At 48.4% G+C, this 25,384-nt stretch overlaps 3 protein-coding genes across 8 annotated transcripts in view; all 3 read right to left on the reverse strand.

The window, feature by feature from the left end:
• Positions 1-392, reverse strand: part of DDI2 (DNA damage inducible 1 homolog 2) — a 25,022-nt gene extending 24,630 nt beyond the window's left edge. Inside the window, exons 1-2 of the mRNA XM_035344952.1 lie at positions 389-392; positions 4-59 (exon numbers count right to left, since the gene is read on the reverse strand). Of these exons, the coding sequence (XP_035200843.1) occupies positions 4-59; positions 389-392 (60 nt within the window). The remainder of the gene's footprint in view (positions 1-3; positions 60-388) is intronic.
• DDOST (dolichyl-diphosphooligosaccharide--protein glycosyltransferase non-catalytic subunit) lies at positions 185-5,378 on the reverse strand (the record flags this gene model as incomplete). Its single annotated transcript, XM_035344953.1, has 11 exons — positions 185-678; positions 1,150-1,256; positions 1,397-1,517; positions 1,828-1,975; positions 2,255-2,403; positions 2,594-2,687; positions 3,074-3,168; positions 4,090-4,193; positions 4,750-4,836; positions 4,938-5,048; positions 5,156-5,378. Coding segments are annotated over 11 exons (1,389 nt in total), but the record flags the coding sequence as incomplete, so codon positions are not given.
• An 83-nt stretch (positions 5,379-5,461) lies between these two features.
• Positions 5,462-25,215, reverse strand: KIF17 (kinesin family member 17). Of its 6 annotated transcripts, none has more exons than XM_035344471.1 (15): positions 25,202-25,215; positions 24,859-25,111; positions 23,265-23,411; positions 22,136-22,237; positions 19,215-19,404; positions 15,041-15,493; positions 13,875-13,972; positions 13,110-13,257; positions 11,994-12,064; positions 11,743-11,867; positions 9,084-9,315; positions 7,539-7,797; positions 6,724-6,788; positions 6,145-6,259; positions 5,462-5,870 (listed from the first exon to the last, which is right to left on the reverse strand). In XM_035344471.1, the coding sequence occupies exons 2-15, from the start codon at positions 25,087-25,089 to the stop codon at positions 5,692-5,694; spliced, it is 2,415 nt and encodes an 804-aa protein (XP_035200362.1). In that variant the 5' UTR covers positions 25,090-25,111; positions 25,202-25,215; the 3' UTR covers positions 5,462-5,691. The 6 variants fall into 6 exon arrangements, with proteins under 6 accessions (XP_035200362.1, XP_035200364.1, XP_035200365.1 ...); XM_035344473.1 differs by lacking the exon at positions 25,202-25,215 and adding an exon at positions 23,547-24,459 and having other exon boundaries at positions 5,463-5,870; positions 6,724-6,791; positions 24,859-24,982; XM_035344474.1 differs by lacking the exon at positions 25,202-25,215 and adding an exon at positions 23,547-24,456 and having other exon boundaries at positions 5,463-5,870; positions 6,724-6,791; positions 24,859-24,880.
• Positions 25,216-25,384: the final 169 nt, after the last annotated feature.

Here is a 25,384-nt window from a genome sequence, read left to right on the forward strand (position 1 = left end):
CACCCCGCTGTACTCCGCCACCCCGCTGTACTCCGCCACCCCGCTGTACTCGCTGCTTTCTGCGCCAGGAGCAGGGCAGGATTTGGCGGCACAGGCAGAGTTCCCCTCCGACCTCCTCCCACGTGCTGACCGTGGGCTTTCCTCCCCAGAGAGCCCTGCTCAGTAATTCACTCACTTCAGTACGCGGTGAGAGGATCAAGGCTTTATTTTGAAAATGGAATTAATCTCAAATCAAAATCATTCCAGCCACAGGGTGGGACAAACAGAACAGCAGCACCGCGAACCGATCAAGGAGCAACAAGACCAGAGTTGTCACATTTCCGTGTTTGCAAACATTTCGTCAACCCCCCTGCAACTATTTACTTCTTTTTCTCTCTTGTTAATCAACCCATATGTAATAATAATAAAAAAAATAAAGCCCCAAACCAGTCTGGCACCTACCAGTCCTCACAAAGTTACTGCAAGGGCCCTGAGTGCTGCCCGTCTCCGCACGGTGCCAGGGAAAAGGCTCTTCCTCCCATAGGGAGCTCAGTCGGATTTCTCCTTCTCCTTCATGTGCAAGAAGACGATGCTGAACATGAAGAGGCCCACCATCATGGAGAAGGCTCCAGCGTAGTACGGGTACGCCGAGGGGATGAAGCGTTCGTACTGCGTGTGCTGGAGGGGACGCACAGACACCTAGGAGAAAAGGTGGCATCCCTTTTGAGTTTGGCAAGACGCAGTAACGGATCGAGATAATCCGCTGCACCCACCTCGGACTCCCTCTGCTCCTCAGCACCTGGCATGTTACTGAAAAGGCAATTGAACCATTTGTTTCTAGGGCTGAACCGCAGCTTTCAGCCAATACCAAAAACATTCTCATGTGTCCCACAGATTTGTAAAGCTCCAAATGCTCTGCTCGGGAGGAAATGCTTGCTCAGTTCAAGCCTGCACAACGGTAAGGCTCTCTGCACTGGCCTTTGCAGCAGCTGCACAATACTTGTCCAAGGAAGGGGTAACCACAAGTTCCTTGCACATCTCATTTTCAAACCCCAAAATGCAAATAAAAAAGTCAGAAGTGCTGAAATTCCACGTACGTTCAAGTACCGTGCACCTCAACAACCACGGATACCCCTTTCCTCTTGCGTGATTCGTTCCCCCCGCACTGACCTGGGTGGAGGAGTAGAGGTGGGTATAACCCAGGCGGTTATAATCCACTTTGAACTGGAACACTCCGTAGACATCCGGCAGCTTGAACTGCACGCTGTACTTGCCACCTAAGAAAGAGTCCCAACATTTAGCTGACACGAGAAATTGGAAGACAGCTGTGGAAGCCTTCACAGGTCTTCCTGCTACAATGCTGCCATGCCGAGGAGAAAACATCCCAAGCAGGGCCGGAGAGCTGAGGGGACCCTACCGTTTCTCTTCAGGAAAGTCCGCACGAACGGATCGATGCGGACGAACTCCAGCTGGATATCGTCTCCGTCAAAGGGGACCCACTTTCCATCAGAAAGCTTTTCAATTACGATGCTGTACTCCTGGAACAAACCCGTGCATGAACAGGAGGCAGGAGCAATGCCTGAAAACACACCTCGCCCCCAGCAGAAGACTCCCGAAGGGATACAGTCTGAAGTTCTCCCAGATTTCTTTTTCCAAAGCTGGTACGTTGTCCCTCTTGGAAACCCAGTCTAGGGACCAGTAATCAAAGAAGCTCTCACTAGTCAGAGGGTAAGTATCTATGTTACAGCAGCAGGCAAAGGGATCCAACTACACTTCTCAGCTCCTAGTTTCTCCCTGCCCACACAACAGGAGCCGGTTCCAAGCAGGCCACCCTGCTCGCAGCCTTACCACGAGATCAGTGACGGTGTAGGCATTCGGAGGTGCAAGTTCTCCCACGCGGTGGTGAGACACGGCTCCAACGCGCAGCACGCCCTCTTCCTTGAACACCCAGCGGGACAAGGCAACAGCCAGCTCGTAGTTACCAGTCTGCGAGTACCTAGAGATGAAGGAATGCAAAGAAAGTACGGCAGCCGCTCCGGAAAACACACTCCATGCCAAAAACCAAGCCATGAACAGATCTGAAAGCAAGAAAAAGCTATCCTGGGTTAAAAGAGAATTATTTTCCAAAGCACTTCATCCCTCAAGGCCAAAGCAACGTACCACACCCTATTGGCATTACAGCTTTTTGCTGTTTCCCACAGCAAGAAACTTTGTTGTCTGTTGCCTCCATCTCCCCAAATATTCCTTGGGAAGGAACGCCCGGAAGCTAGCGCACCTCTTGGAGCCAGGAGTAGCTTTCTGCACAGCGGAATTGAAGAAGGCATCACTGAAGAAATCCAAAGAGCCACTGAAAACAACGCGAGCATTGTTCCTTGCTTGGAGTCCCGCGATCAGAAGGGTGTTCTTCCCAACTGCATGCGGATACTGGAAAGCAGCACATTTAAAGGACGTTCAGCCAGTTTAGGGACAAGTAAAGAAGAGCTAGTTGATCTTTCCAAGCTTCTTTCAAAATCAAGAGATTAACCACAAGAGCTTTCTTCCAAGTTGTTCAGATGTGAGGGATTTGAACAAAGAAGTACAGCCCAGAAGAAGACAAAAGAGTCAGCGAACATACCTGAGTAATGGGCTTATCTGGGAAAAAGGAGTAAGAGGTAGAAGAGCCGGTCAGGATATCCAGCACCAGCGGGTTGTCAGGATCAGCCACCATCCTTGCAGGGAGAGGCACAATGAGCAGCATGAACACCCACAGGAATGTGCAGGCACCAGCTAAGCTGCACAAACCTTCTCACCCTTGGATGTGGCGAGACAGCTGCAGAACTTGCACCCTTACAGAAACGAGTTACTTTCTCAAGATAGTCAGCCAAGCTTCGTTAACTTCTATTAAGAAACATCACCAAGTCAAGATCCAAGCCACTTGGCAGATTTTCTTTTCATCATTATTTGAAATCAACACAGATTTCTCACGTTAGGAGTTCGCAGCTGGCTAACCCTGCCCTTCGCTCGCACTAACACCAAGATTTTTGTGCTGCTTCCCCAACAGCAGCTGCCTCGCCCCAACACCCTCCGTGTCCACACCCCGTGGCAGGTCACTTACCCAACTCCTCGGAAGAGGATGGGGTTCAGCGTCGTTTTCCCCACGATGGTGGGAGCCTTCAGTAGATTCTCAGCATCTGCGACTATGAGCGTGTGCTTGGAGGAAACGAGAGATCTGCGTAAATGCCCTGCACAGGCAAAGGCATTCACACGCACCTTCAGTAACTTTCAGGTTTTAGAACAGCAAGCAACAGCTTCTGGTTTTTGCTTGAAAGTTAACTTAGTTTTTACAGGTCATCAAAACTGAACGGTTGCTGGATTACAGCTGAATTAAAACGCGAAAAAAGAAGCATTTTTGTTTAATCGTGATCAAATTAAGATGCTGGTATATAAGGAAGTGTGAAACACCTTTTGGTAAAAATAGCAACACGATGGCAGTTTACTTCCCCTGCATCTTAGCAGCTTTCCTCTTTAGAACAGGACAACATTCATGTACTGCTTGAACAACTTCATGTAAATAAAAATTAGCAAAGCATGTTCAGATCTCAAGAGGCTTTTTAAAGTACTGAACAACACTGGGGAAAGAAAAACGTGTCAACTTCTGTAACCATCTCTCTCAATAGCATCTGGGACTGAAAATTACCCTTCCCGTATTTGAAGCATCACACTTCATGCTTTCATTCCTCACCTACCAGAAGTAAAGTGAGGTACACTTCACCAGTGGGTGGAATTCAGCTCTCCCACTCCAGAATGGTTCGGTACCATCATTAACTATGGTTTTACAAAGTGAGACACAGCGATGCTTTGAAACTACTCAGGGAGCAGAAAGATCAAAGCCAGGAAATTCAGAGGGATAAATTCAGGGCAAGAACTCCCAACGCACACAGCTCGGTGCTATTACGTCAGCGCTCTGACTGGATGCTGTCAAACAGCACCACTTACGACTTCCTTGGGAATGAGCTGGGACAGGAGAGAATGGATGGAAGCAAAAAAGGAAAGTAAGAACAGAAAATTCATCTCTCAACTTTTCCGCAAACGTTCTCGTTAACAAAGCCCAGAACAAGCAAATAGGTTTACCTGGCCTGGGTCTGATACATCGTAGTTGTGATGGTCGATAACAGCTGTCCTTTCCTCATCAAATTCTATCCCGCATTCGCTGCCCAGCTCTCGCAGCGGATCACCTAAAAGGAGAAAACGGAAGGTCGCAGTGCCAGTCTCAACACTCAAAACAACAGTAAATTCAGCTCAAAGTGACACGTTTGGCACTCTACTGGCCAAACCCTGCGCATCACAACTTGTTTCTGCTACATTCCCATTTAGAATAAGAATAAAATATATATATATTTTTTATCCCAAGAACTATCACCCGTTTCCTCAGAGTACAGACCCTGTTGTTCACAACAAGAAGCTACATGCATGAAGCCACCACTTAGTTAAATCCCCCTTCCACAAAGAGGGCAGAAAGCTTGTTCCTTTCCAAGCACGTTTCTCCAGCGCATCTGCCAAATGCAGAGCGAAAGGACGCTGTCCTACAAGCTTATCACATAACACGTTTTGTTCTCATCCTGTTTATTTTTCTGCAGGAGCTCTGAGAAGGATGAACGAACTGCTTGATGGCTGCAAGGCGTGCAGAGAGCAAGAACGTGGTACAAGCAGCGGCTGGATCCTGCTGGTTCGCTGCTGACCCCCTCGGTTCGCTGCTGACCCCCTCGCCCCCTGCCGAGGACTGGCACTTACCGATGTCCGAGCTGGCGGCCACGAGGACGCTGCCGCCGCCGTCGATGAAGGCGGTGATGGTCTCCACGTTGATGTTCCCTCCGAAATCTGCAGGGGCACACACCGCAGCTCCGTGACTCCCCCCCCACCAGACGCAGCCGGCTCCGGGCGCCCCCCCCTCCCCTCCCGAGCGCTGCCCCCGCGCTCACCTTCGATGGACGGCGCGAAGACGATGAGGTTGTCGTAGAGGAACTCCCCGTACTTGATCAGGGACAGGCCGGCGTCGTCCGCGGTGCGGAAGGTGAGCTCGAAGCCCCTGTCTGCGGCCGCCACACGGAGCGCTCAGCCCCGGCCCCGCCGGCAGCGGGCCCCCAGCGCCGCCGCCCCGGCCCCTCCCCGCCGCCCCCGGTCCCGCCGCCGCCCCTACCCGCCAGGCTGCGGAAGAAGAGCGAGTGCGTGTCCCGCAGGCTGCCGTTCTCCAGCAGCACCAGGGTGCGGGGCCCGGCCCCGGCCGCCGCCGCCGCCGCCAGCAGCCACCACAGGCGCGCCGCGGCCGCCGCCATCTTCTCGCCGGCGCCAGGCTCCACAGGAAGGGGCGGGCCGAGGGCAGGCGGCCAATCGGTTCCGAGAGCAGCGTCGCCGCACTCCAATCAGCGGCAGACAGCTCCGCGCCGCCGGCCAATCAGCGCGGGGCTACGGCCCAGCCCGAAGCAGGGACGCGGTGCGGGGCCGGGGTTCGGGGCCCGGCCCCGCCGCTTTCCGCCCCCCTCCCGGGGAGCGGGGTCAGAGCAGGAGAGGGGACCGAGAGGGACGAGGAGAGCAGCAGAGGGCCAGGCGCAGGGCTGCCCGCACCGCACAGACACACTCGCCAGCCCCAAGCCAACGCTGCCCGTGTTGGGACGGAATTACAGCGTTGGGGCCCGCAGCGCCCCGCGCACCCGCAGTCCCTCGGGGCCCTGGCAGTCAGGAAGCGTTGCTTCCCAAGCCGCCTTTGCCCCTTTTCCGCGTGGTTTTGGAGGCCGGCGGCGTGAAGTCGAGCGATTCGAGGCGGAAGGGACGGGGCTGGGGCAGCTCTGGCGGCGGTAGCGTGGCGGAGGTGCTGGTCAAAGCGGCGTTCAGCCCCGAGGGAGCGGTGGGCTGAGCTGGAAAGGAGAGAAACGTGGGCAAAAAAGGGCAGTATGTATCCATATGTATCACCAGCCAAGCTTTTGAATGTTCCTATTTAATTATCCCTACACCCATTTTCACCATGTCCATCACACTTGTGACTTAGAACTATGTCCATAGCAATCCGTAGAACACTGCAGGCTTGGGATAGTGCTCCCAAAAGAATTAGCACCCCATGAAGTTTATTCCTGGAAAAACAATATGAATGCCCACAATATATCAGACCAAAGACCACAAAGATGTGTTTACCTCGGTTCTTCATTGGATCAGTGTTAAGAATCTGGCTGGCTCGCTTGGATCTGAAGTAATTGCTGGCAATGCTCTCACTCCTGTTCAGCATCAGCTTGTAGCGGTCTTCCTCTTGCTGCAATCAGAAAGCACTGTCAGCAGCGCTGTACTCTGTACCAGCCCTCAGGCACCCAGGTATCTCGGGTTAAGGCTTAGAAATACCACAAACGACAGTAAATAGGATTAAAAAGCAAGCTCCTGGGCACAGTAACATGGTGAAATGCACATAGCAGGTATATGGTCAAGCCTGGTTTGGGCAAAGCTGTGAGTGATGCAAAGTTAAAGCAATAAAAGCAATTCTGCTACCAGACCAGGAGGTAAATTGCCCCAAATGAGCAATTTATTGTCTGAGGACAAGGTTAGCTCTTGCCTGACATGCATCTACAGGGGTCCTTTGCTAAACCTGCTGCCTGACACCAGCTGTGAGCGTGTGCCTGGGCAGTCACCTAACTCTGCCCACAGCACCGAGAGCACAGCCATGTCTTGTGGTGATGTCTGAGCAGGACTGTTCAGGGCCTCAGCAGGAGAAATACAGCTTACCATTGGTTCTCCACTTTCAGCTGAAGGGCTCTTTCTGGCAGATTTAGACTGTGGCAGTGCTGGAACTGCTATGAGAAAAGCACAGCATTAAAGGGCCGTCATCTCTAAAACAATTATGCGCTCCCTGATCCCCACCACTGCTCAAATCGCTGATAATTGGGCTAACAGATGCCTGGAGGAGCCGTACAGTGATTCATCTCCAGTGAGTGGTTTAGGATATGGATCAGCTAAAGTAGTTGCACATGGTTCAACAGCTCATCTTGCAGGAATGGCAACGCGTCTCCAAGGCTGAAGCAACTCATACATTAGAATTACACAAGGATGCTGAATTCTAATTCTCAATCAACTAAATGCTGTTGTGAAGCTTCAGGAAAGTCTCCTCACCTTAGCTTCTCAAGGTTTGAAACAAGCCCTGTAGTATCACCCTTGTAGGGCTTATTCGTTAATGTGAAAGTGTTTTCAGATCCTAGGAGGAACAGCTTTAAAAAGGGCATCCTACTTGTTTAAACACTAATTGTGGTTTCACTCCCCCCAGAAGGCACATAGAGAACTGCGCTGTTGAACACAGGCAGCTTAGTAGGGAGTCCTGTGCCTGCTTCCCAACCCATATCACCTACTCAGCACAAATATTTGTGCAGACCTAGAAACAGGCAGCTTTGTCCTCACTAAATTATTCGAACTTGCTAGAAAGGCAGAGGCCTCAGCTATACGTGGACAATTTTACATGTGAGTGCAGTCCAAACACCATTTATCGACGTGCTGGTGAGCTCGGAAGAAGCTACATGGTGGCAGAACGATCCAGATGCTCCTCTTACCTGCGGGCAGGTGGGTTTTTTGAATGACAGGCTCTGGAATTTTCCAGCAGCCAGCCTCCTCATCCCAGACAGACTCGCGCTTAATCTTCTCCAGATTGCTGTAGTTGCAGTCACGCCGGATGAGGGACTGCACCTGATCCATCAGCTGCTGGAAGAGCATCGAGTCTCGCTCCAGCCGGCGGATGGTGCTGAGGTAATCAATCTTCTCCAGCTCAAACTCTGACTGCAGGTCTTTGATCTCGGTCTCGGCAGCCTGCAGCTGGGTCATAAAAGCAAAATGGCGAGTTGGGGTTATAACAGAGAGAGGACCGCGGGTTACTGCGAGCATAGACATTTGTTAGGCGCAGAGATGGAAATCAGTCGGATGGTTTACTCAGAAGGCAAATAAGAAGGAGGTGATAACACTACACGAAAATTAACAGCTTGGTGAAAGTGGATCAACAACTTCTACTTTCACTGTCCCTTTATGCAAGAATGAGGAAGTGCTTACAGAAAAGCAATGGTGGAAAAACAGAAATGGTACAGGGATTCTGTGATCTGGATCTCAATTGAAGCCAGCAATTTAAAAAATTCAGAAGATAAAACAGTTAATAAGCACTTACTGTTACCTCCCACTCTTAAAAACAAAAGCTTAATCCATGTTTGGAAAGCTTTCTAATTTATAATTAAGAATTAGGATGAGATTTATCTGGAGAGATCATTCCACATCTGTTTTAATGGAAGACTTGTCACATCATCCTATAAATTACTGAGTCTTCAAATAGGCTTAAAGTTAAACTCACAGGTATATTCTGTGTCCTGTGCTAATAACGTTGTGGGGGTTTCTAGCTTGGATGAGAAGGGTGGTGTATGTCTTTGATAACCTAAATAAATCGAATCCTTCACGTGCAGATTTCTGGCTGCATACACACATTTTTTGAAGCTCCTCCAAGTCTGCCTTATACCATCACAGCAAAACTTATTTTCAAGCATGCCTAAAATTTAAGAGCATTGCTTTTATATATATAAATATTATAATATTTGCATGTTTGTTTGTTTGTTTTCCTAGAGGACTTCTCACAGTGTCATTTCTTGGGTGACAAGAACTGGTGCTGAGGATGTAGCAAGCTGTGCAATAGGCTGCGTAGGTCAGCAGAGGGAGTTGCATCCTCTCCCATGAATAGACCCGTTCCTCTGGGCAGTGTGTTAACAAAAAGGAGACCGGATTTTAAAGCCCTCGGGTAGGTAGGGATTTGAGAAGGCTGGAGTCGTGGAACAGCTCGGTGAGGGGAGTTCCATCCAACGGTTCATAAAAATGCATGCAAGCACTGTAAGTATTAATTCAGACACAGATGAAATATTACAGATCTGGACTCATTCTGTAAACATACTGTCCTAAAACATCTCGTTAACGTAAAAAAAATAAAATAAAAAGGTAAGCAGAGGAGGAAAGATGGATGCAGATGTGTTGAACTAAGAAGTAAGAAAGCCACCCTGAGATTAACTCCACTGGGTGCTCCCTAAATCTTAAGCAGGGATAACAGGGAGCAGCTTTTGCAGGCTCACCTTTTTCTGCATCTTCTCCAGAAGTTTGCTCTTGACTCGAACCTCCTCCTGGATGGAGTCGTAGACATTAAGCAGAACCCAGTCGCTGCTGTCCTCATCAGATTTCTGCAGCGCAGTCACTAGCTGCATTCTCCGCTCATCTGCATACTTTTTCCGGCGTTTATGCTTTTCCTTGAGGTCCTTGTTTTTAGCCTGTTCCCCCCCTACCACCTGCTGCTCTAGCATCTGCAGCCTGGAAAAGGCAAATGCTTCTCTTAGCTGAGCAGTACAAAGAAACATTTGTGTAGCTGTGAAGGATGCTCTTCCTTACCTGAATGACACTTGAGACCATGCAATACAGAAATAGTGACTTTGCGGAGATTTGCTGCCCTGCATAATCATGGCAAATTCCACTTTTAATAACAGTTGCTGTCATATATACTCATATGGAGTTTCTAGTGTTTTGAAAGTCTCTCAGTGCATGCACAGTAGGCACCAAAATGATGCAAACATTTTAAAAGGCGAAAAGTGGAGTGGCATGGCTACAAGCTATAACACAGTTTTTTATGGGACAATATCAGCCAGAGTTAATGACATGGGTTACCTCAGCATCGCTGCCTGGGTGCAGACACAAGATGATTGGCTTCAAGTATGGGCCCACATCCACACTGCACAGCCCCCTATGCTCTAGCACGGGTATAAAGAAAGCCCTAGAGAGCCAGGGCTCCTCTGTGTTCTTACAGCCCTGTCCAAGCAGGCCCTCGTATCTCATGCCAGGAGTGCAAGGGGATTTCTAAGTAGTCTGAGGTACAGTGAAACGCTGCACAGCATCATCTAAACAGTGCTGTTCTCTTTAAAACCAGTCTGGGAGCATGCCACCACTCTTTTCTGTGCTTTGTTCCACCTTTTAAGGGCAACACTGATTTAGTCCCACTGATCTTACACCGGCAGTAAAACTCCCAGAAGGCAGATATGTATTTGACAAAGTGCTGAAACCAAGAGTTGTCTGGCTGTGGTGAGGAATTCAGATCCCAGGCGGCTTGCCCCTCAAACCACTGCACTGATGCTGCGAACAACACTAGGCACCATTTTCCCTGTTGTGGCTCATGCCCGTTCACGCTGTGCTCCAGAGCTGGTCTCTTTGTCTGCACTGGGATCTGCAGCAGAGCAAATAGCTCAGGTTCACCAGCACTGGCTCAAATCAGAGAAAATCTCACTACTAAAAGCTCTGCTGATAATAGCCTTTTAATTATCTTCAAACCCATCCAAAAGGGCCCATTCTCCGCCAGAGATGACCTGCTACTCTACTCCCCTGCACTTGCCAAGTAGTCTTCAGTTTCATTTGCTTAATGCAGGACTGAATCCTGCTCTGCTGGGTATCAGAGAGCTCACAGCCATCCTGATGCGTAAAGCTTTTAAAAGGTGCCTTTGAAAGTCCCATACCTGTGGAATCAAACCCTCCTGCCTAACCTGCAGATAACTTTTGATTTTAACAATGTAATTGGGAGAGTATTTTTATCTTGTTTATCACAAAAAGGAAAACTGCAAAAGGATTTGATATATAGTCAAAACAATTGGTTTCTTTAGAGCTATCTCCATTAGAAAGAGACAGAATTGCCCACAAATTACAAACAATGTTATTTTAGATTTCTTAATAGCTCCTTTTTCAGCTGGGAGAGGCCCAGCAGAGCAAACATGTGTCACAGGAGCTCACAGTGAAGCTAAAAGACTTAGTTAAAAAACAGATTTTTTTCAGAATCAATCATTATCATGCACATTATATTTTATGCAACAGAGCAAAACAGAAATCAGCAGGATTTCTGAAACAGCCCTAAACCCTCATTTTGTCTCAGTATGCTGGGTTGTAGTCTGACTAAAAGAATCCTCTCAAGGCAGTTCTCACCTGGAGGAAAACCTTCAAGACAGGATGCACCTGAGACTGGCCAAGCACAAGACTTGACCCTGCACTCCTCACATATCAGCCATCAGGTCCAGGCCTTGAGTCTAATGCTGCTCCTAAAAATCAGTTCTTGGGTAATTCTGATGCCAATTCTGGCTCAAGTCTTGCAAACATTGTCAGATGTGTGAGGCAAAAGTGATCTCGGTGACAATGAAGAGTCACAGAGGATGTAATCACATCCATCCAGATGCACAGTGAACAGCAGGAAGACCTGCTACCAGACATATACTAATATTACATGGCTCTAAATGCTCTTCCAGAACATCTTTCCAAGAGGAAAAGGAGGCTACCTTTAAGTTCTTTGGGCAGCCCAAGAACTTTGGGTATTTAAGCTCTGTCAGTAACAGCCAGGCTCAACTTTATAAACTACACCTGCAAAAATCCAGAGAAGGAAAGACTTCCCTGTCTAAGGATCTAGGCAGGATTTGTTATCCAGAAAGCACACTCACTTCCTTCTGCTGACACAGACATCTCTGATTTATCTCAAAATTCTGGCATTTGGCATCAGAGTACTGTAGCTAACAACTATTTACCCATCCAAATAGGACAAAAGATATTTTTGGAATAAAGACTATACATCTGCCTAGATTTGTGCTGTGTGGAACCCACTGCTAAAGCTCAACAGTCGTACTACCATGCAAGAACAGGATTGCTTCTTGCCTGTGTGAGTTAATGTGTGATGCACAGGAGGCAGTTAGCAGCAGCAGCACAGTCACTGACCTGGCAAGCACCTGCTGCTGGTCTACAGGCACTGAAATCCCCTCCATGGTGACAGCCACCTCTGCTCCAGCACTCCCCCTGCTCACACTACCAGCACCTTGGACAGTCTGAGGCACTGCTGGGTCCTGAGGACAAGAGGAAATGAAAGGCCGCAGCTCTGAAAAGATGTAACATGAATACTGGGAGAGATGAAGTGTGACTACCCACTTGGGTGTGTTCAGCCCGGGAGGGAGAAGTGGTCTGAAGGGTACCTTGACTGATGTTGGTTCTCCATCCGCTGCAGCAACAGAGTCTTCAGGAGCAGTTTCAGTCCTCATGGCAACTGAAGAATAACAGAGCAAATACCCACAATGTAAGTGATGAGCTCTGCATAGAGTATAAACCTGTGAAAACATCACAAAATCTTCCCCAAAAGTCAAAAGCTGTCTGTTTGGGAGGAAAAGTCTGCTACTTACCTTCTTATGCCGTTGGTCAGAAAAAGCCAGAGACCCAGCGGGTCAGGCAAGGAATACAGATTTACAGGGCTGGGAGAGCCTGGATCCTCATGTTCACATGAAAATCTATTTCAGAGGCCTGGCAGGTGCACACTTGTAATCAGAGGGGAAAAAATTAACCTCTCACCTTGGAAAGTGATAGCATCAAAAATTAATATATGTTCAAGAATTAATATTGGGTAATAGGCGCTGCGTAAGCACGTTACAAAACATGCTCTGAGGCACTGCAGAAGTATAAATGAAAAGCAATAATGAAGAGGATAGCTGGCAACAACTTATAGGAGTGTGACAGGAATACCTGCCCTCCAGCAAAGTGATGGTGTTGATAATCCACCAGGAGACCAAGAGCTGCGTCAAATTTGTATGCGATGGAAGATACTGCTGCAGCCACCCTCATCTTGGGCATGTGAGTTGTGGGAAGCCAATTGGATCAAAACAGTGCTGCCTGCTGAGACCAGTCATCTCTGCAGCACAAACCTCCGTTCTAACAGAACGCTGCTCTAAGGCAGAGAAAACTCACAGCTACATGGGCAAAATTGCATTCTGTTGCCTCAAGGCTTACAGGGTAGGGCCAGGCTGGTCCTGACATGGAAAAGAGGTCAGGGGAGGAGGGAAGAGGACAAACTGCGACAGAGAGTCTTATGATTGGCCCTGGAGGCAGAGTTACCGCTCCTGCTGTTGGTAAAGGAGGGGTAGAGCAGAGGCTGCTGCCGCTGCCAGGCAGCACTTGCTGCAGTAGCAGTCAATGCCACTTCAGAGTGGCAGACTTTGCAAGAAACCGTCTGTTTCAGCTCTTGCCCAAAGCTCAGTGTATTAACAGCATCAGGGAATTTTCAGCCTGTGCTGTGCACCCTCCACCTTCCTCATCCACACCTGCTTCCTTCCTGAGGTTCTCCTCGAGAGCAGACAGCTTGAGATCATAGCAATTCCTCAGGTTACTGATGTCCTCTTCGAGGCGGGCACGGGACTCCTGCTCTGCCTCGTAGCTGGCCTTTAGCTGGGCCAGCCTCTCCTCGTACTCCTGAAAGGCACAGCAGAGCCTGATGCAACAGTGCTGCTCTTGACTATACACAAGGTCACATCTTACATTCACCCCAATAAAACTTCTTTATTCTTTAAATTTTTCTGTAAGTTAGGTCAACACAGTACTGATGAAAGGTGACTAATTAGCCCTAGAAGCTGCTCTCTTAGGCAGATGTGATACCCTGGAAAGAGTTTTGTAACAAGCAAAAAGAAAGTTTATTTAACTCCTCGTTCTTCCTCCTGGCTCTGACTCCCCTCTTTATCTTCATCCTTCTACTCTTCCCAATGTCTTTGCGTACCACTTTTCTCCCTCCTCTTACAGAACAAATCTAAGTTTCACACGTAGTTTCCCCTTCTTGTTACGTGCACTTCAAAACATCTTGGGAACCCCCACCCCTCTGGAGATAACTGGAGTGAACAATGCTGAAAGAAATGGTATTGTAAATAAGGCCTCCAACAACGTATGTTCTGGCCATAGGAAAAGGCCCAAGACCAAAAAATATGATGAGAAGTATACTGGAAAGGCTGAGCCACACACCCCTACATTATATTATAAAAGTATTACAAAATCCCACAAGCTTCAAAGACACTAGGCCATAGCTCCTTCTGACTTACTTCTCTGATCAGCTGCTTTTCTGCTTCAACATCTAGCTGGGGTTTGAGGGGGGGAGCTGGCTTCACTTCCAAGCAAGCAGTCTCGGCAGGTAGCAGGCCTGTGAAGCAAAGCAGAAATAAACATCACACACAATTATTGGGTGGGATTGTCTTCAGAATGCTTGGAAACAGAACAAAGAACCTGGCTACGAGCAAAGAATATCTCAATCCACGTGCTTCTTTAAACTGCTCTCATGTGCCAGCATCTGTGCTGATAAAACGCCTACTGGCCTGGGACTCCAAAGATGTGGGGAGAGAAGGAGTCAGCGCTGAGCAGAGGGGGAGAGGTTTAAGCTTTGGGTATATGAAAGCAAATATAAATTTAATCTCTGTCACAGAGTAACAGAAGACCTGTATCCAGGGCTATGCTAACAGATTTGGAAGATAAAATAAGCTGGGAAGGAGATAAGAAGTGCAAGGAAATTGCCTCCTTTCTTCACAGCTGTTTTTGAAAAGTGGTGGAAAAGGGAAGAAAAAATCTTACTGCCCTATTCTTCTGATAAAAAATATCCTTTTTAGGGTACAATTCTCAGAAGGCGATCAGGACCCTAAACACTGCTCTTACCCATTTATTCCCATGTTTGCTATTCCTACTTCAGACCAAAGAGTGGGTCTGCTGAGGCTGGGCTGAATCCTCACAGAGAGGACAAGGCATTCTGTAAGCAATGCTGCTAGCAAAGCAAAACTTTCCTTGTAGCATCAAAAAATCCATGGTTTAGGAGAACAGGGGCTGAATGCTATTTTTGAAAACATTTCATATATAATAAAAAATTTTACACTACTATTTCTTTACCATCTTTGTTCTGCCAGCTGAAACCACTCTGTGACTGACCAAATTCTAGCCAGAATGACCAAGAAGAATCAAGGATTGGAATCACATCAGCATTTTTTAACAAAATTTGTCGTTCTTGAAAGCTAGAGAAAATACTAGTGAATTCAGATGCTCTTTACCAGTGGAATAAGGTCAGTTTGGCAACAGTAAAGAAAAAGCACATTACTAGAATGGAGACCTCTTCCTGCAACAGGTGAGGGGAAGGTTGAGGCAAAATCTTGTGAGCATTGTATGTGGAAAAAGCACACTTTTTTTGGTCAAAGATAAACCTTTGGGGCCACTAGGGCTTTCTTACCTGACAAGTTATTCACGTTCATCTGTTCAGCTAGAATGGCTTTCAGCTTTTTAATCTCCTCCTGATACTCCCTCAACAGAGCATCTTTGGGGTCCTCATTGATACAGGGCTTGTTCTTGATGTTTTTTGCTCGATTAGCATAGCGCAGAGTACTGAGACTTTCGTCATAGTTGTTATCAGCTGGAGATAAGCATGCTACCATCAGGGTCTTGGTATTCCCTCCAAGGGAGTCTTGCAGCAGCCTGGTCAGCTTTGAGTCGCGGTAGGGGATGTGTTTGCACCTGCCGTCGACCAGGGCTGAGATGACATTGCCCAGAGCAGAGAGGGACAGGTTGATTTTGGTGGCCTCTTTGAGCCGCTCCCCTGTGGCTCCAGTTTTTGACTGTCTCTCACTTCCTGCCAGATCCACTAAATTGAGTTTTGCAGCCCTAAGATGGTCTTGCCCTCTCTCATCTGCAAGAAAATAATTCTGGGTTAGGCTCTTCTCAAGAAGCAGCATCCTGACAGTCAAGAACAAGAAATTTGGCATTACATTTCAGTTCTAGCCCTGTTCTTTGTCTGCATTTGGACCCTAATTCCTTTAAGTAAATACCTGCTTAATCTTAGAGCTACATGTTTTAGTGCTTTCCTGAACAAGACCCTGCATGGTAAAAATTCCTAACTGTTCTTACTATCCCAGTGAGCTCTGAACACAGACACACACACACACACACACCCTCCATGTATTTCCACAGAAGCTGAGTGTTTAGAATTTCACGCAAAGCCCTCAGCAAGTAACAAGATCAGACCGTGACTTTACACAACTTTTCTCCCCAAATTTCATTATGCAGTTAAACAATGCCTGAAAATTGGAAAAAAAAAAAGAAGGGAGGAAGCATGAAATGAGAACAGGGGTCAATGGGCAGCAGCTGGAGTAAGGCTGGATGGAGAGCACAGGCAAAAGAGCAGGCTCTCTGAACACCTATGTGATGTGGAGAGGAGGGAAGCAGACAGGTTAGAGCAGCAGACCGCCGTGGAAAGGCTGGAGTAACCGCTACAGTCAGAAACAGTTTCTCAATGAATTCCCAAACAAGAGCATTTCGAGGCTGGAATCCAACCTACCCTCATCAATGGATATATTCAAGAAGTTTCTTGCTATGCTTCAGAAGAACAAGCACGTCCTCCCAGGGGCCCAAATACCACCGGGGACGGCCACCTGGCTTTCTGTCCCGAGACAGCCCAATCGCTCAGGAGGCCCAGCAGCTCTCCCCCTCGCCCATAGAACAGCGCGGTGACTCAGCACACAAGCACGCTCAGCGGCATCTGTTCCTCCTCAACAAATGACGTTCTCGGTGAGAAAGTAAAATGAAGGAACACAGGCAAGAAACAGAACTCCCAGACATCAGGCCTGAGCTCGGCCCTAACCACCTGGATGAGGAGCCAGACCTCGGACCTCAGTGAGCGAGGAGCCCGACACAGTGAGCTGGTGCCATTCCCATCGTATCATGTAAGGATAATAGGAGATGTGAACTGAAGTTCACAGCTAGCTCCCCAGCTCCTCACGCACGTGATGTCTGCTTCCCTGACCTGCATTTTGAGGTACGATTAACATGATGACACAAATCTGTGTCTAAGAGAGAGTGGGTCCAGTTGCTTTAGGAACCCTTCAGTTTCGCTGGCTACTTGATTTTCCCATGGAGAGTTTCTATGAGCAAAGAAACACTTTTCCAAATCACAGACTACTGTCCAAAGCACAGGACCACACTCTTGAATGTCCATGCCTCAGTCATTCCTCATAATTGCAACCCAAGTTCAAGGGAAGAGCTTCTTTAATGCTCCAAGCACAAATTCACACCAGATCCCAAGGTTTTAACAGAGTCTGACCTTTTCTGGACAGACTTCTACAAAACCTAACGTCGAATTAAGTTTGAGTTAAACTTTATGAATGTGGAGAACTCCTGAACATGAATAATGAATAATCTGATACATGGGGGAAAGTTAAAAATTTACAGTAAGCATGAAAAAAAATCGATTGCCCCAGGATATTTCACAAGTTACAGCAATAGGCTGTTAACTGCACAACCTATTTGCAGCAGAGCATTGTTTCACTCCAGATCTTTGTGGCATGTCAAGACATGGGAAAATTGAAGAAAAAAAAAACAAACAAAAAAAACACCAGATGGAGCTTAAACAGAGCACCCTCTCACCATCCTTTCTGAGCACCGGGGTAAGTGGACAGTCACAAAAAACAGGTTTTCTAACTCTTTCCTTCCCTCTCCCAGTTTATATAAACACTGTCAGGCAATTAAAAGGTTGTTTTGGTTCCTGCCAGTCCTTTCACCCAAGAAGGCTGTTTGTTTCAATCAAGGAGCTTAGTGGTTTAGTATCCATGGTGTAACGAGGTCTCCAGACTATTGCTGAAATGCCTGCAGCAGCCCGAAAACCTTCCCTGTCTAATTCTCGCACAACCCATCAGCCACTTCTCTGGCAGAATTACTAAAATGCCTTCCTGTTAACAAATCAATCCCTAAGCACAATGTAAAGAAATAAAACATCTGCAATGCCACTGTAAAATCAGGCGGTAACTTGCACATTTCATGCTTCCACAGCCAGAGCCTTAATCCCGTTTCTGAACTTTCACTTTCAAAAATATTTTAAAGGAGATCCTTTAAAATATTAACTGCCTGAGAACTACAACATACTACATGATGTGTGACTGGAAAATAAGTTTGAACTTGCCCACACAGCTCTTTGAGATGACAATATACCAATGCAGTTAACTATTTCAGCTAGGGATTACACTAGTGGAACCATCCAGCTATGGGAGGGTGCAAGAACTGTCAGCTCTCCTCAAATATTCCAGCTGCCTTCCATTCAACTGCCAAAACTTCGTGCTTCACCACCTCCGGATGATCAGTAACAAATCTTAAGGCAAAAATTGAGAACTGGAGAAAAGGTAGAAATTGATTTGATTTAAATGCAGACGAGGGAGCACTGTCTCGCCTGTATTCGCTTTTAACTACAAATGAAAGCGAGCTGCAGAATTTCCAGTTTGATGTCTGATGGTGAGGTGCAGAGGGTGAGGGTCTTGGGACACAATTTAGGCCCGGTGATTACACAGAGCTCTGCCAAGGAGGAGGTGAGACCACAGCCAGACGGTGAAACTGTCCCCCAGCAGGCAAAACCTCTGCACTGCTGTTCTGTTGTGTGTAGCAAGCTTCTAAAGCTTTAAATCAGAGAAATTGTTGCAGAGTAGATTAAGAGCCCTGCACCCAACACAAAAGAGGAGTGTAAATACTTCATTTTCCTTGTTAGGATTCAAGTTGGGATTTGATGGGCCCAAATAATGCAAGGATTAGCATCCACTGACTGTGCTAATTGAGAAATCCTCAAAATCCCCCCCACGCCCGTTTGGGTAGATGAAAATGAGGTACTGTCATCAACATCTGGAACTACAACTTAGGAAGGCGTTGTATAGCTTTCCCCATGACTACAGCAGCTGAAGAAGATGTAGTCAAGCTGTTCACAGCCTCAGCTGGGGTCAAGGACCAAACAGAATATAGGAGCTTAATTCCTTTCTTAGTCCCAAGAGAAAACCTTTCAAGGTCCTTGTCCAGACCCAGTGAGGCAGCTTTATCAGCTAAAGAAATGCCAGTGGAAATGAGCTAATGGGGAAGGGAAAAATAGTCACCAAAACATTATTAAGGGACTCTTTTATTCCATCCTTAAACCCAGATTAGCTGTTTGCTTAAAAGATCTGCTCCACAATTAAGCTAAATGAAGGAATCACTGGGTGAAGTGATCTGACTTGCACTGTAAAGAAGGTCAGACAAAAGAGATAATGATACAAGTTTCTCCAGGCTTCACAGAGCATGAGCTCCAGGCCATTGTATGGGCTGAGTTTTAGCACCCTTTGCTGGAAATAAAGGTTTTAGAAGATAAAGAAACAGAAGGAGATGAAATATGTTTCCAATCTGAGCATAAGATATCCCTCTCCCAAGGGGAATGGAGGAGACAAGATTTTGAATACGCAGCCGTTTCACTGTGTGAAGCTTGTCAATGTCAGGGCACAATTCTGATTTCTATGGGACCTAAAATCATTTAGGATCTGAATTTTGCTGGGGGTGCCTAGTCACACTGCCCAGACTGCGCACTCTGCTAGCCCCAGGTGTGACGCAGGACTTCCAGCACCTACCTACGGTGCAGATTTCCATATGGATGGTGAAGATGGAGTGGGAGCGGGATGAGTCCTTGTTCATGAGGGTGTAACCCACTGCTCGGTTCCTCCAGCCCGTCTCCATGATCCGCTCGCACTGGACCACGCTGTGCACAGTGTGCAGAGAAAGCCCCTTCACGTACACCCCCTTCTCCGGGTGCTCCTTCAGCTGCAAACAGGGACAAGGCAACGGAGGTCACAACACGACACCAGCACCACGGGAAGGTGCGCTGGGAGCCGCCTGCAAGCTTGTGGTCTACATGCGTTTCATGTGTGGAGAAAGAAAAAGCACTTACGTGAAAACCTCAGGGTGGCAAAGAAGTTATCATTAGTTATTGAAAAACACGAGACTGATTTTGAGGGCTGCCATCGGCCTGCTGAGCGTCCACACCTCCTGACACCTTCGGTGGGAGCCAGGCGCATGCAGTAGGTGGCCATCCTTGGCACGCCCCATCACCAGCTGCAATTTCGGCCGGCAGCTGCACTTGGCTGCAACCAAGAAACCTATTTCTGAAGCAGAAGTAAAACCACACAAAAAGAGGGAACCACCTTTGCGGTTCTGCAGCCAAAAGGAATTAACGTTAAGAGGCTGCTGCTTGATTCAGGCATCTCGCAGGCCACAAGAAACCCAGCTTCTCTGCACTGAGCTGCCTTCTACCTCCCCTATTATTAAGCTGCATATTTTAAAAAGAACTGAAATGTTTTTCACCTATTATGGCAAAATCTCTAATATATCTCCAGTCACAGGGAGCTTTTTAAAATCAAAGCACAGATTCAATAGTCACAGATATTGTTACCAGTGCTTTACTGAACCCCTCCGCTCTGAGAGGGCGTCTTGTTCTCACTGACAAAATTCCCCAAAATCACAGCCATCATGCACAGGCAGACTATCGTAATTCTCCAGATCAGTTCATTTTTTAGATGCTTTAAAATCCTATTCAGGCACCTGGATAGAGACAGTGTTAAATACCAAATAGCACCTTTTCAGAAATTACTAATCGTGCAGAAGAAAACACACGGCATGTTAATAAATGATTGAAGTGTTCAAAGCCTTGAACGATCCATCAAACCTACTTAAAAAACACAAAACAATCAAGAGATTCCTGCACTCCCACACTAGCCCCCTCTGAAACTCCCTCCACACTGGGAATTTTAAACAAGCTGAATTCATTTTCAACAGCTATGTTACGCCCCACATCCGCTGAGCTCATAACTATAATTCTATCTTTGTCGTGTCAGCTGGGATATCGAGATAGTTGTCATGACTTGGTGTCACGGATGCGATAGATACCGCAGTTGGCAGTGTGACCTCCAAAGACGACCTTCGGGTGATGCATGTATTACAAGAAGTGATGCAAAAGAGAGTGTTTGCTGTAAGAAAATCTGTGCATAATGGAGCAGAACTGGCTGAAACCTAAACTCAAGAGGATTTTAGTTTTGTTCCATGTCCACCGTAAAGCCACGACTGCCCAGAACTAAACCAGTTACAGAGCCACAGCCAGACCGGTTGTACACCGTGACTTTGACTGTGCTACAGGAGAACCCCCTGGCTGGCAGGGCTGCAGCTGAGTGTGCTGCAGAGACCTGGGGGAACACCCAGGCGAGGACATGGCCGTTGTTTAACTCCATGGCAGCCTGACCGGGGCATTTTTCTAGCAAAGCTCCGTAAGACCTGCTCTTCCCAGGGTTTCACTCCACAGCAGGCGACTGCGAGCCTCGGTGCTTCAGACTCAACAAAGCCACTGCCACTAAAAGGCAAAGGAACAAACAGAAACAGGATTTCGGAGGAGAATCAGGGGCCAGGCCCCGGGACACGGCACAAAGCGGTAGGTCAGCGCGGGCCTTCTGTCCCCGCAGGACACGGCTCGGTTAATTACTTCACTCAGCGGAGGCAGCAGCAGCCAGCGGCTGTGATGGGGTTTCCCTGGAAACTGCTCTGCCCAAGTCCTGCCCTCCCGGTGCCAACTGCAGTCGTCATGGAAACGGTGTCACTACTGATGCAGAACAAAGGATGGGGATCTGCGCCTTCCGAAACAGCCAGAGCCCCCTTCTCCCTCCTCTCCCCCTGCGCTCACATGCGAGGCGCGCTTGGAAAGCGAAGCAGGGCGCTGCCTGCCGAGGGATTTGCCTCCCTTGAGGCCAGGAGCCCGTGGAAAATCCGCCCTGCAAGGTGCGGGGAGGCCCTTTGGGTCCCTCGGCACCGCAGCGCTTCTGTGCGGCAGATGGTGCTAGCACCTCGGCTTTCCTCACACGGGCAGGCCTGCAGGGGACAGTAAATTAGGACATGGGATTTGCAGGTTCCCCCCGGGAATACGTGCAAAGAGATCTGCAAAGCCACCAAGAGGCAAATTTTATAAAAATCAGCCCCTTGATTAGAATTTCAGAGCATTTTCCCTTCTTGGAAGCTGCCCTCCTTGCCCGTGCATTCCAATGGGGAGCAGTATCTGCTCTGCCCTCTCAAAAAGGATCAGCCTTTTTTTGTTTTAAACAGATAATGAGATCATCCACGGCTACGCTGGATCAGATTAAACATTTATAAGGTGCAGAATCCTCCTGCTTTAGAGATGCCGTGAGATGAAGAGGATTAGGAAGAAATTGCCCCATGAGCAGTTATTCCATCCTTGTCCTGTAATGATTTTCTCACAGCTTCTGCAAAGCTACTGGCCACTGTCAAGGACACACAGGGCACGTCTCTGACCAGATCCTGCTCCTTCTGCCACAGAACTTTCACTAAAGTCCCTTAAAATCCCCTCTTGGCTTCCATATTCATCACTATGTGTTTATATTCTGACATTCAGCTTCTGACAGAATATTTTCTTGCATTCCTGTGAGGCATATGTGGTAACACTTATCTGAGCAAATTAAAGCACGTCCTAATTAAGACATTGACTCCACCTCACCTCCAACTTCTGCTTGGTATCAGCTCCTAGAAGGTCTCGTATGTCTTCATTGTAAATCTCCAGGTAGGAAGCTCTCACCAAGAACTTGGTATTTTCAGCACACTGCACAAAACAGGAACGATTTCAGGAGAAGGTTTTCAACATTAAGGCAACCAGGCAGCCCACATAGATCCTCAGCGCCAGCTGGGTGCCTACCTCCCTTCAGCACCTCATCAAATCTCCCATGGCATTTCATTCCCAGGTGTGACACTCAACACTTGCTATAGAGGCTTCCAGATTTTAAGCTTCTCAGGTGCGAATCCATAAAGTCAGCAGAGATGCGGGTGCAGCTCATCTGCCTCTCACCTTAAAGCAGAGGCTTGCGCAAGGTCAGTCTACCCAGAAGTTTTCTGGCCATACCAATTAGAGAGGACATCTTAGGTGCTTCCTCAGAAGCAGACACTTGTTTTGCAGACCCTTGCATTTGTGTGGATTATATACCTGCTGTCCAGTGAAAACAATCAGGCATCTAATGATATGCAGGACTATATTATGGTAACCTTCTGCTAGAGTCTATACTGAGATAATTTAAATGCTGTACTTGGAGTTAAATTAGCACCACAGACTTTTCTGCCACCCTGCATAAAAATATCACGGTATTTTACAGCATCTGAGACTGAAAATTCACAGGAACCAAACCTTACGCTGCCCTGATAGCCACAGAACACAATTTTACCGGTAGTGCAATTGAGACGGGGGAGGAAAAGATGCTTCCAGAAGTGAAGAAGCAGATAAATGGTACCATTTCACTGAGAATCCAAAGTCCCACGTGAGCTGGTTCATTCCTGTCCAGCTCTCTGCCTGCTATTCTACCAATGCGCTTAGGTTTAAAAACAGTGTTTTGGTTAAAGCACTTAACTGGGATGAAGATTAGAGCACTAGTCATAGCTCTGTGACAACTGTGATTTTGGGAGAAAAGAAGAGCAGAACAGCATGGATATTACTCCTCTACTTCCCAGAAGGGTTGCCAGGATAAATACTTTAATGCCTGTGGCTCAGAGAGTACGACACTACAGAATACGCAAAAATCATCTTTTTAGATACCACACAACGTTACAACAGGATCTCACTCACATCATTACACACCTACCTGGATGCTCTCAAAAATGTGTTCAAATGCTCTGGGTATTATGCCTTTCTCTGCAGAAGGCTCCACGACTCCCTGCATGGTAAATGACTTCCCACTGCCAGTCTGGCCATAGGCGAATATGGTGCCATTGTAACCTTCAGTGACACCCTGAAAATGGAGAAAAGACAATAAATAGCTGTTATCCTTGGCATAACTGGAAATAAGTCGTTCAGATTCTCTCCCGCCTTGTAAAAGGTATTTTAAAGGAAGAGCTGGAAGTAAACAAAGCAATGGCTAGGCAACCTGGAGGTGAATGAAATCCAGCTCTCTGAGACACTTTTTGAAATTGCTGTTGAAGTCCTCGGTTTCTTGAGCAAGAACTTGGTTAGACACATCCCTGAAATGGAAAGATGAAAGGGTACAAAACTAGAGCACGAGAAAAATCCTAATAGGCCATCAGAAAATGATAATAAAATTCATTCTATTACCATATAAGTTGTCAGTTTGCGCTCATAATAGAAACCTTGAAGAAACGCAGATGTTGAAAAACAGAAGCGTGGCTGACAATGCTTAGACGACCAGAACAGTTTTGCCATAGGGCAGAAAATCTTAAGAAATTCAGAGAGACAACGAGGACGCCAGCTGACTGCAGGGTAGCCAAAAGGATGGTATCTAGCTTAGTATCCTTTTCTCCTGGAAAGCTGCCTGAATGTAGGCATCGCTTTCATTTGTTCCTATTTCAGAGAACCATGGTAAGAACAGAAGATATTTGGAACTTCCATCTTAAAATTACCACTGGCTATTTTATCCCTGGTGTTTCTTCTAACAACACTGGCTGGCTTTTTTTTTGTTTGGGGTTCTTCATTTGTTGTTGTTGTTGTTGTTGTTTTTTTTTTTTCCTTTCTTGACTGTTTCTTTCATTACCTCAGCTGGTTGCCCTGCTTATGAGTTAACAGGCAACAAACACAACCCCCTTCAGCTTTCACTTTGCTATTCTACAACAGGCTGAGATTCCCTGTCTTCGCTAAGGGTTCTTGCTAGACAGTAAAAACGTCCCTAAAAGCATTGTGTTTGTACCTGCTGGAAAGGGAGAAGAGTGCTGCACTTCCTGGTCAGCTACCATCCCTTGGGCCTGCTCAGGGAGGTTGTCTTTCATACGAATACCTGCCTGAGACAATCTGGAACAATTCAGTGCAATTCTGTTCTCTGTGGCCTGCTGGCTGCCAAAAAAGGGTTTTCTTCCCAATTTCACAGCCTGCTGTTGGGACGCTGTTTGCTGTCCTCAGCCCTTCCTTTGCACCCCTGGCTTGCTGCTAAGCCTCTCGAAGCGGCAGACGCTGCTCTGTGTGTCCACGCATCGGTTCCACTGAGGGGCCACCTGCCCAGGTCAAACCTCAGGCACTGCTCGGCCCTTTGCCAGGCACTGGGGGAAGCCACGCGGGTTTGGAGCAGCGAGCGGTCGGCGCGCGGGCCCCGAGGTGATGCTCGGACACGTTCGCACCCGGAGGAACGGGAGGACAGCGGGACCAAACCGGGGCCAAACCGCGCGGGCAGGGGGGAGCCCGCTCGGGTGGGAAGGGGCTCCGGGCCCCGGCTGCCGCGGGGCGCCCCTCACCTCGACGAGCGGGTAGGCGACCTCGTTGTAGATCTGCTCGGTGCCGTGCTCCTGCCGGTACGCCCCGTCGAAGGCGAACGTCTTGGGGGGCTGCCCGGCGGCCGCGGGGTTCCGCAAGGCGCAGCGGCCCCGCGCGCTGTCCACGCTCACCACGGCCTCGCAGCCCAGGGCCCTCTCACGGGCGTTCATGGGCCGGCAGCGGACCACCACCTTCACCGCCTCCGCCGCCATGGCCCCTCGGGGCACCGGGGGGGAACCGGGGCGGGCGTCACAGCCAGGGGCAGCACCCCTGGGTGCAGCGGGGCCGGGGGGGGGGGGGGGGGACTGAGATGGAGGGGAGCAGCCCCCGAACGGCCCCGGGGGTCCAGCACCGGGAGCGGGGGGGCGGGGGGGGGCCCGGGGGGGGGGCTGCGGGGAGGCGGCGGCGGCCGGCGCGGAGCGGCCCCGACGCGGTTGCCGCGGCAACGGGGCGGTGTCGCCCGAGGCCCCGCCCCCCCGGGTCACGTGCGGCCGGGGGCGCGCGCGC

The sequence above is a fragment of the Oxyura jamaicensis genome, chromosome 21 (assembly GCF_011077185.1).
Source record: "Oxyura jamaicensis isolate SHBP4307 breed ruddy duck chromosome 21, BPBGC_Ojam_1.0, whole genome shotgun sequence".
NCBI lineage: Eukaryota > Metazoa > Chordata > Aves > Anseriformes > Anatidae > Oxyura > Oxyura jamaicensis.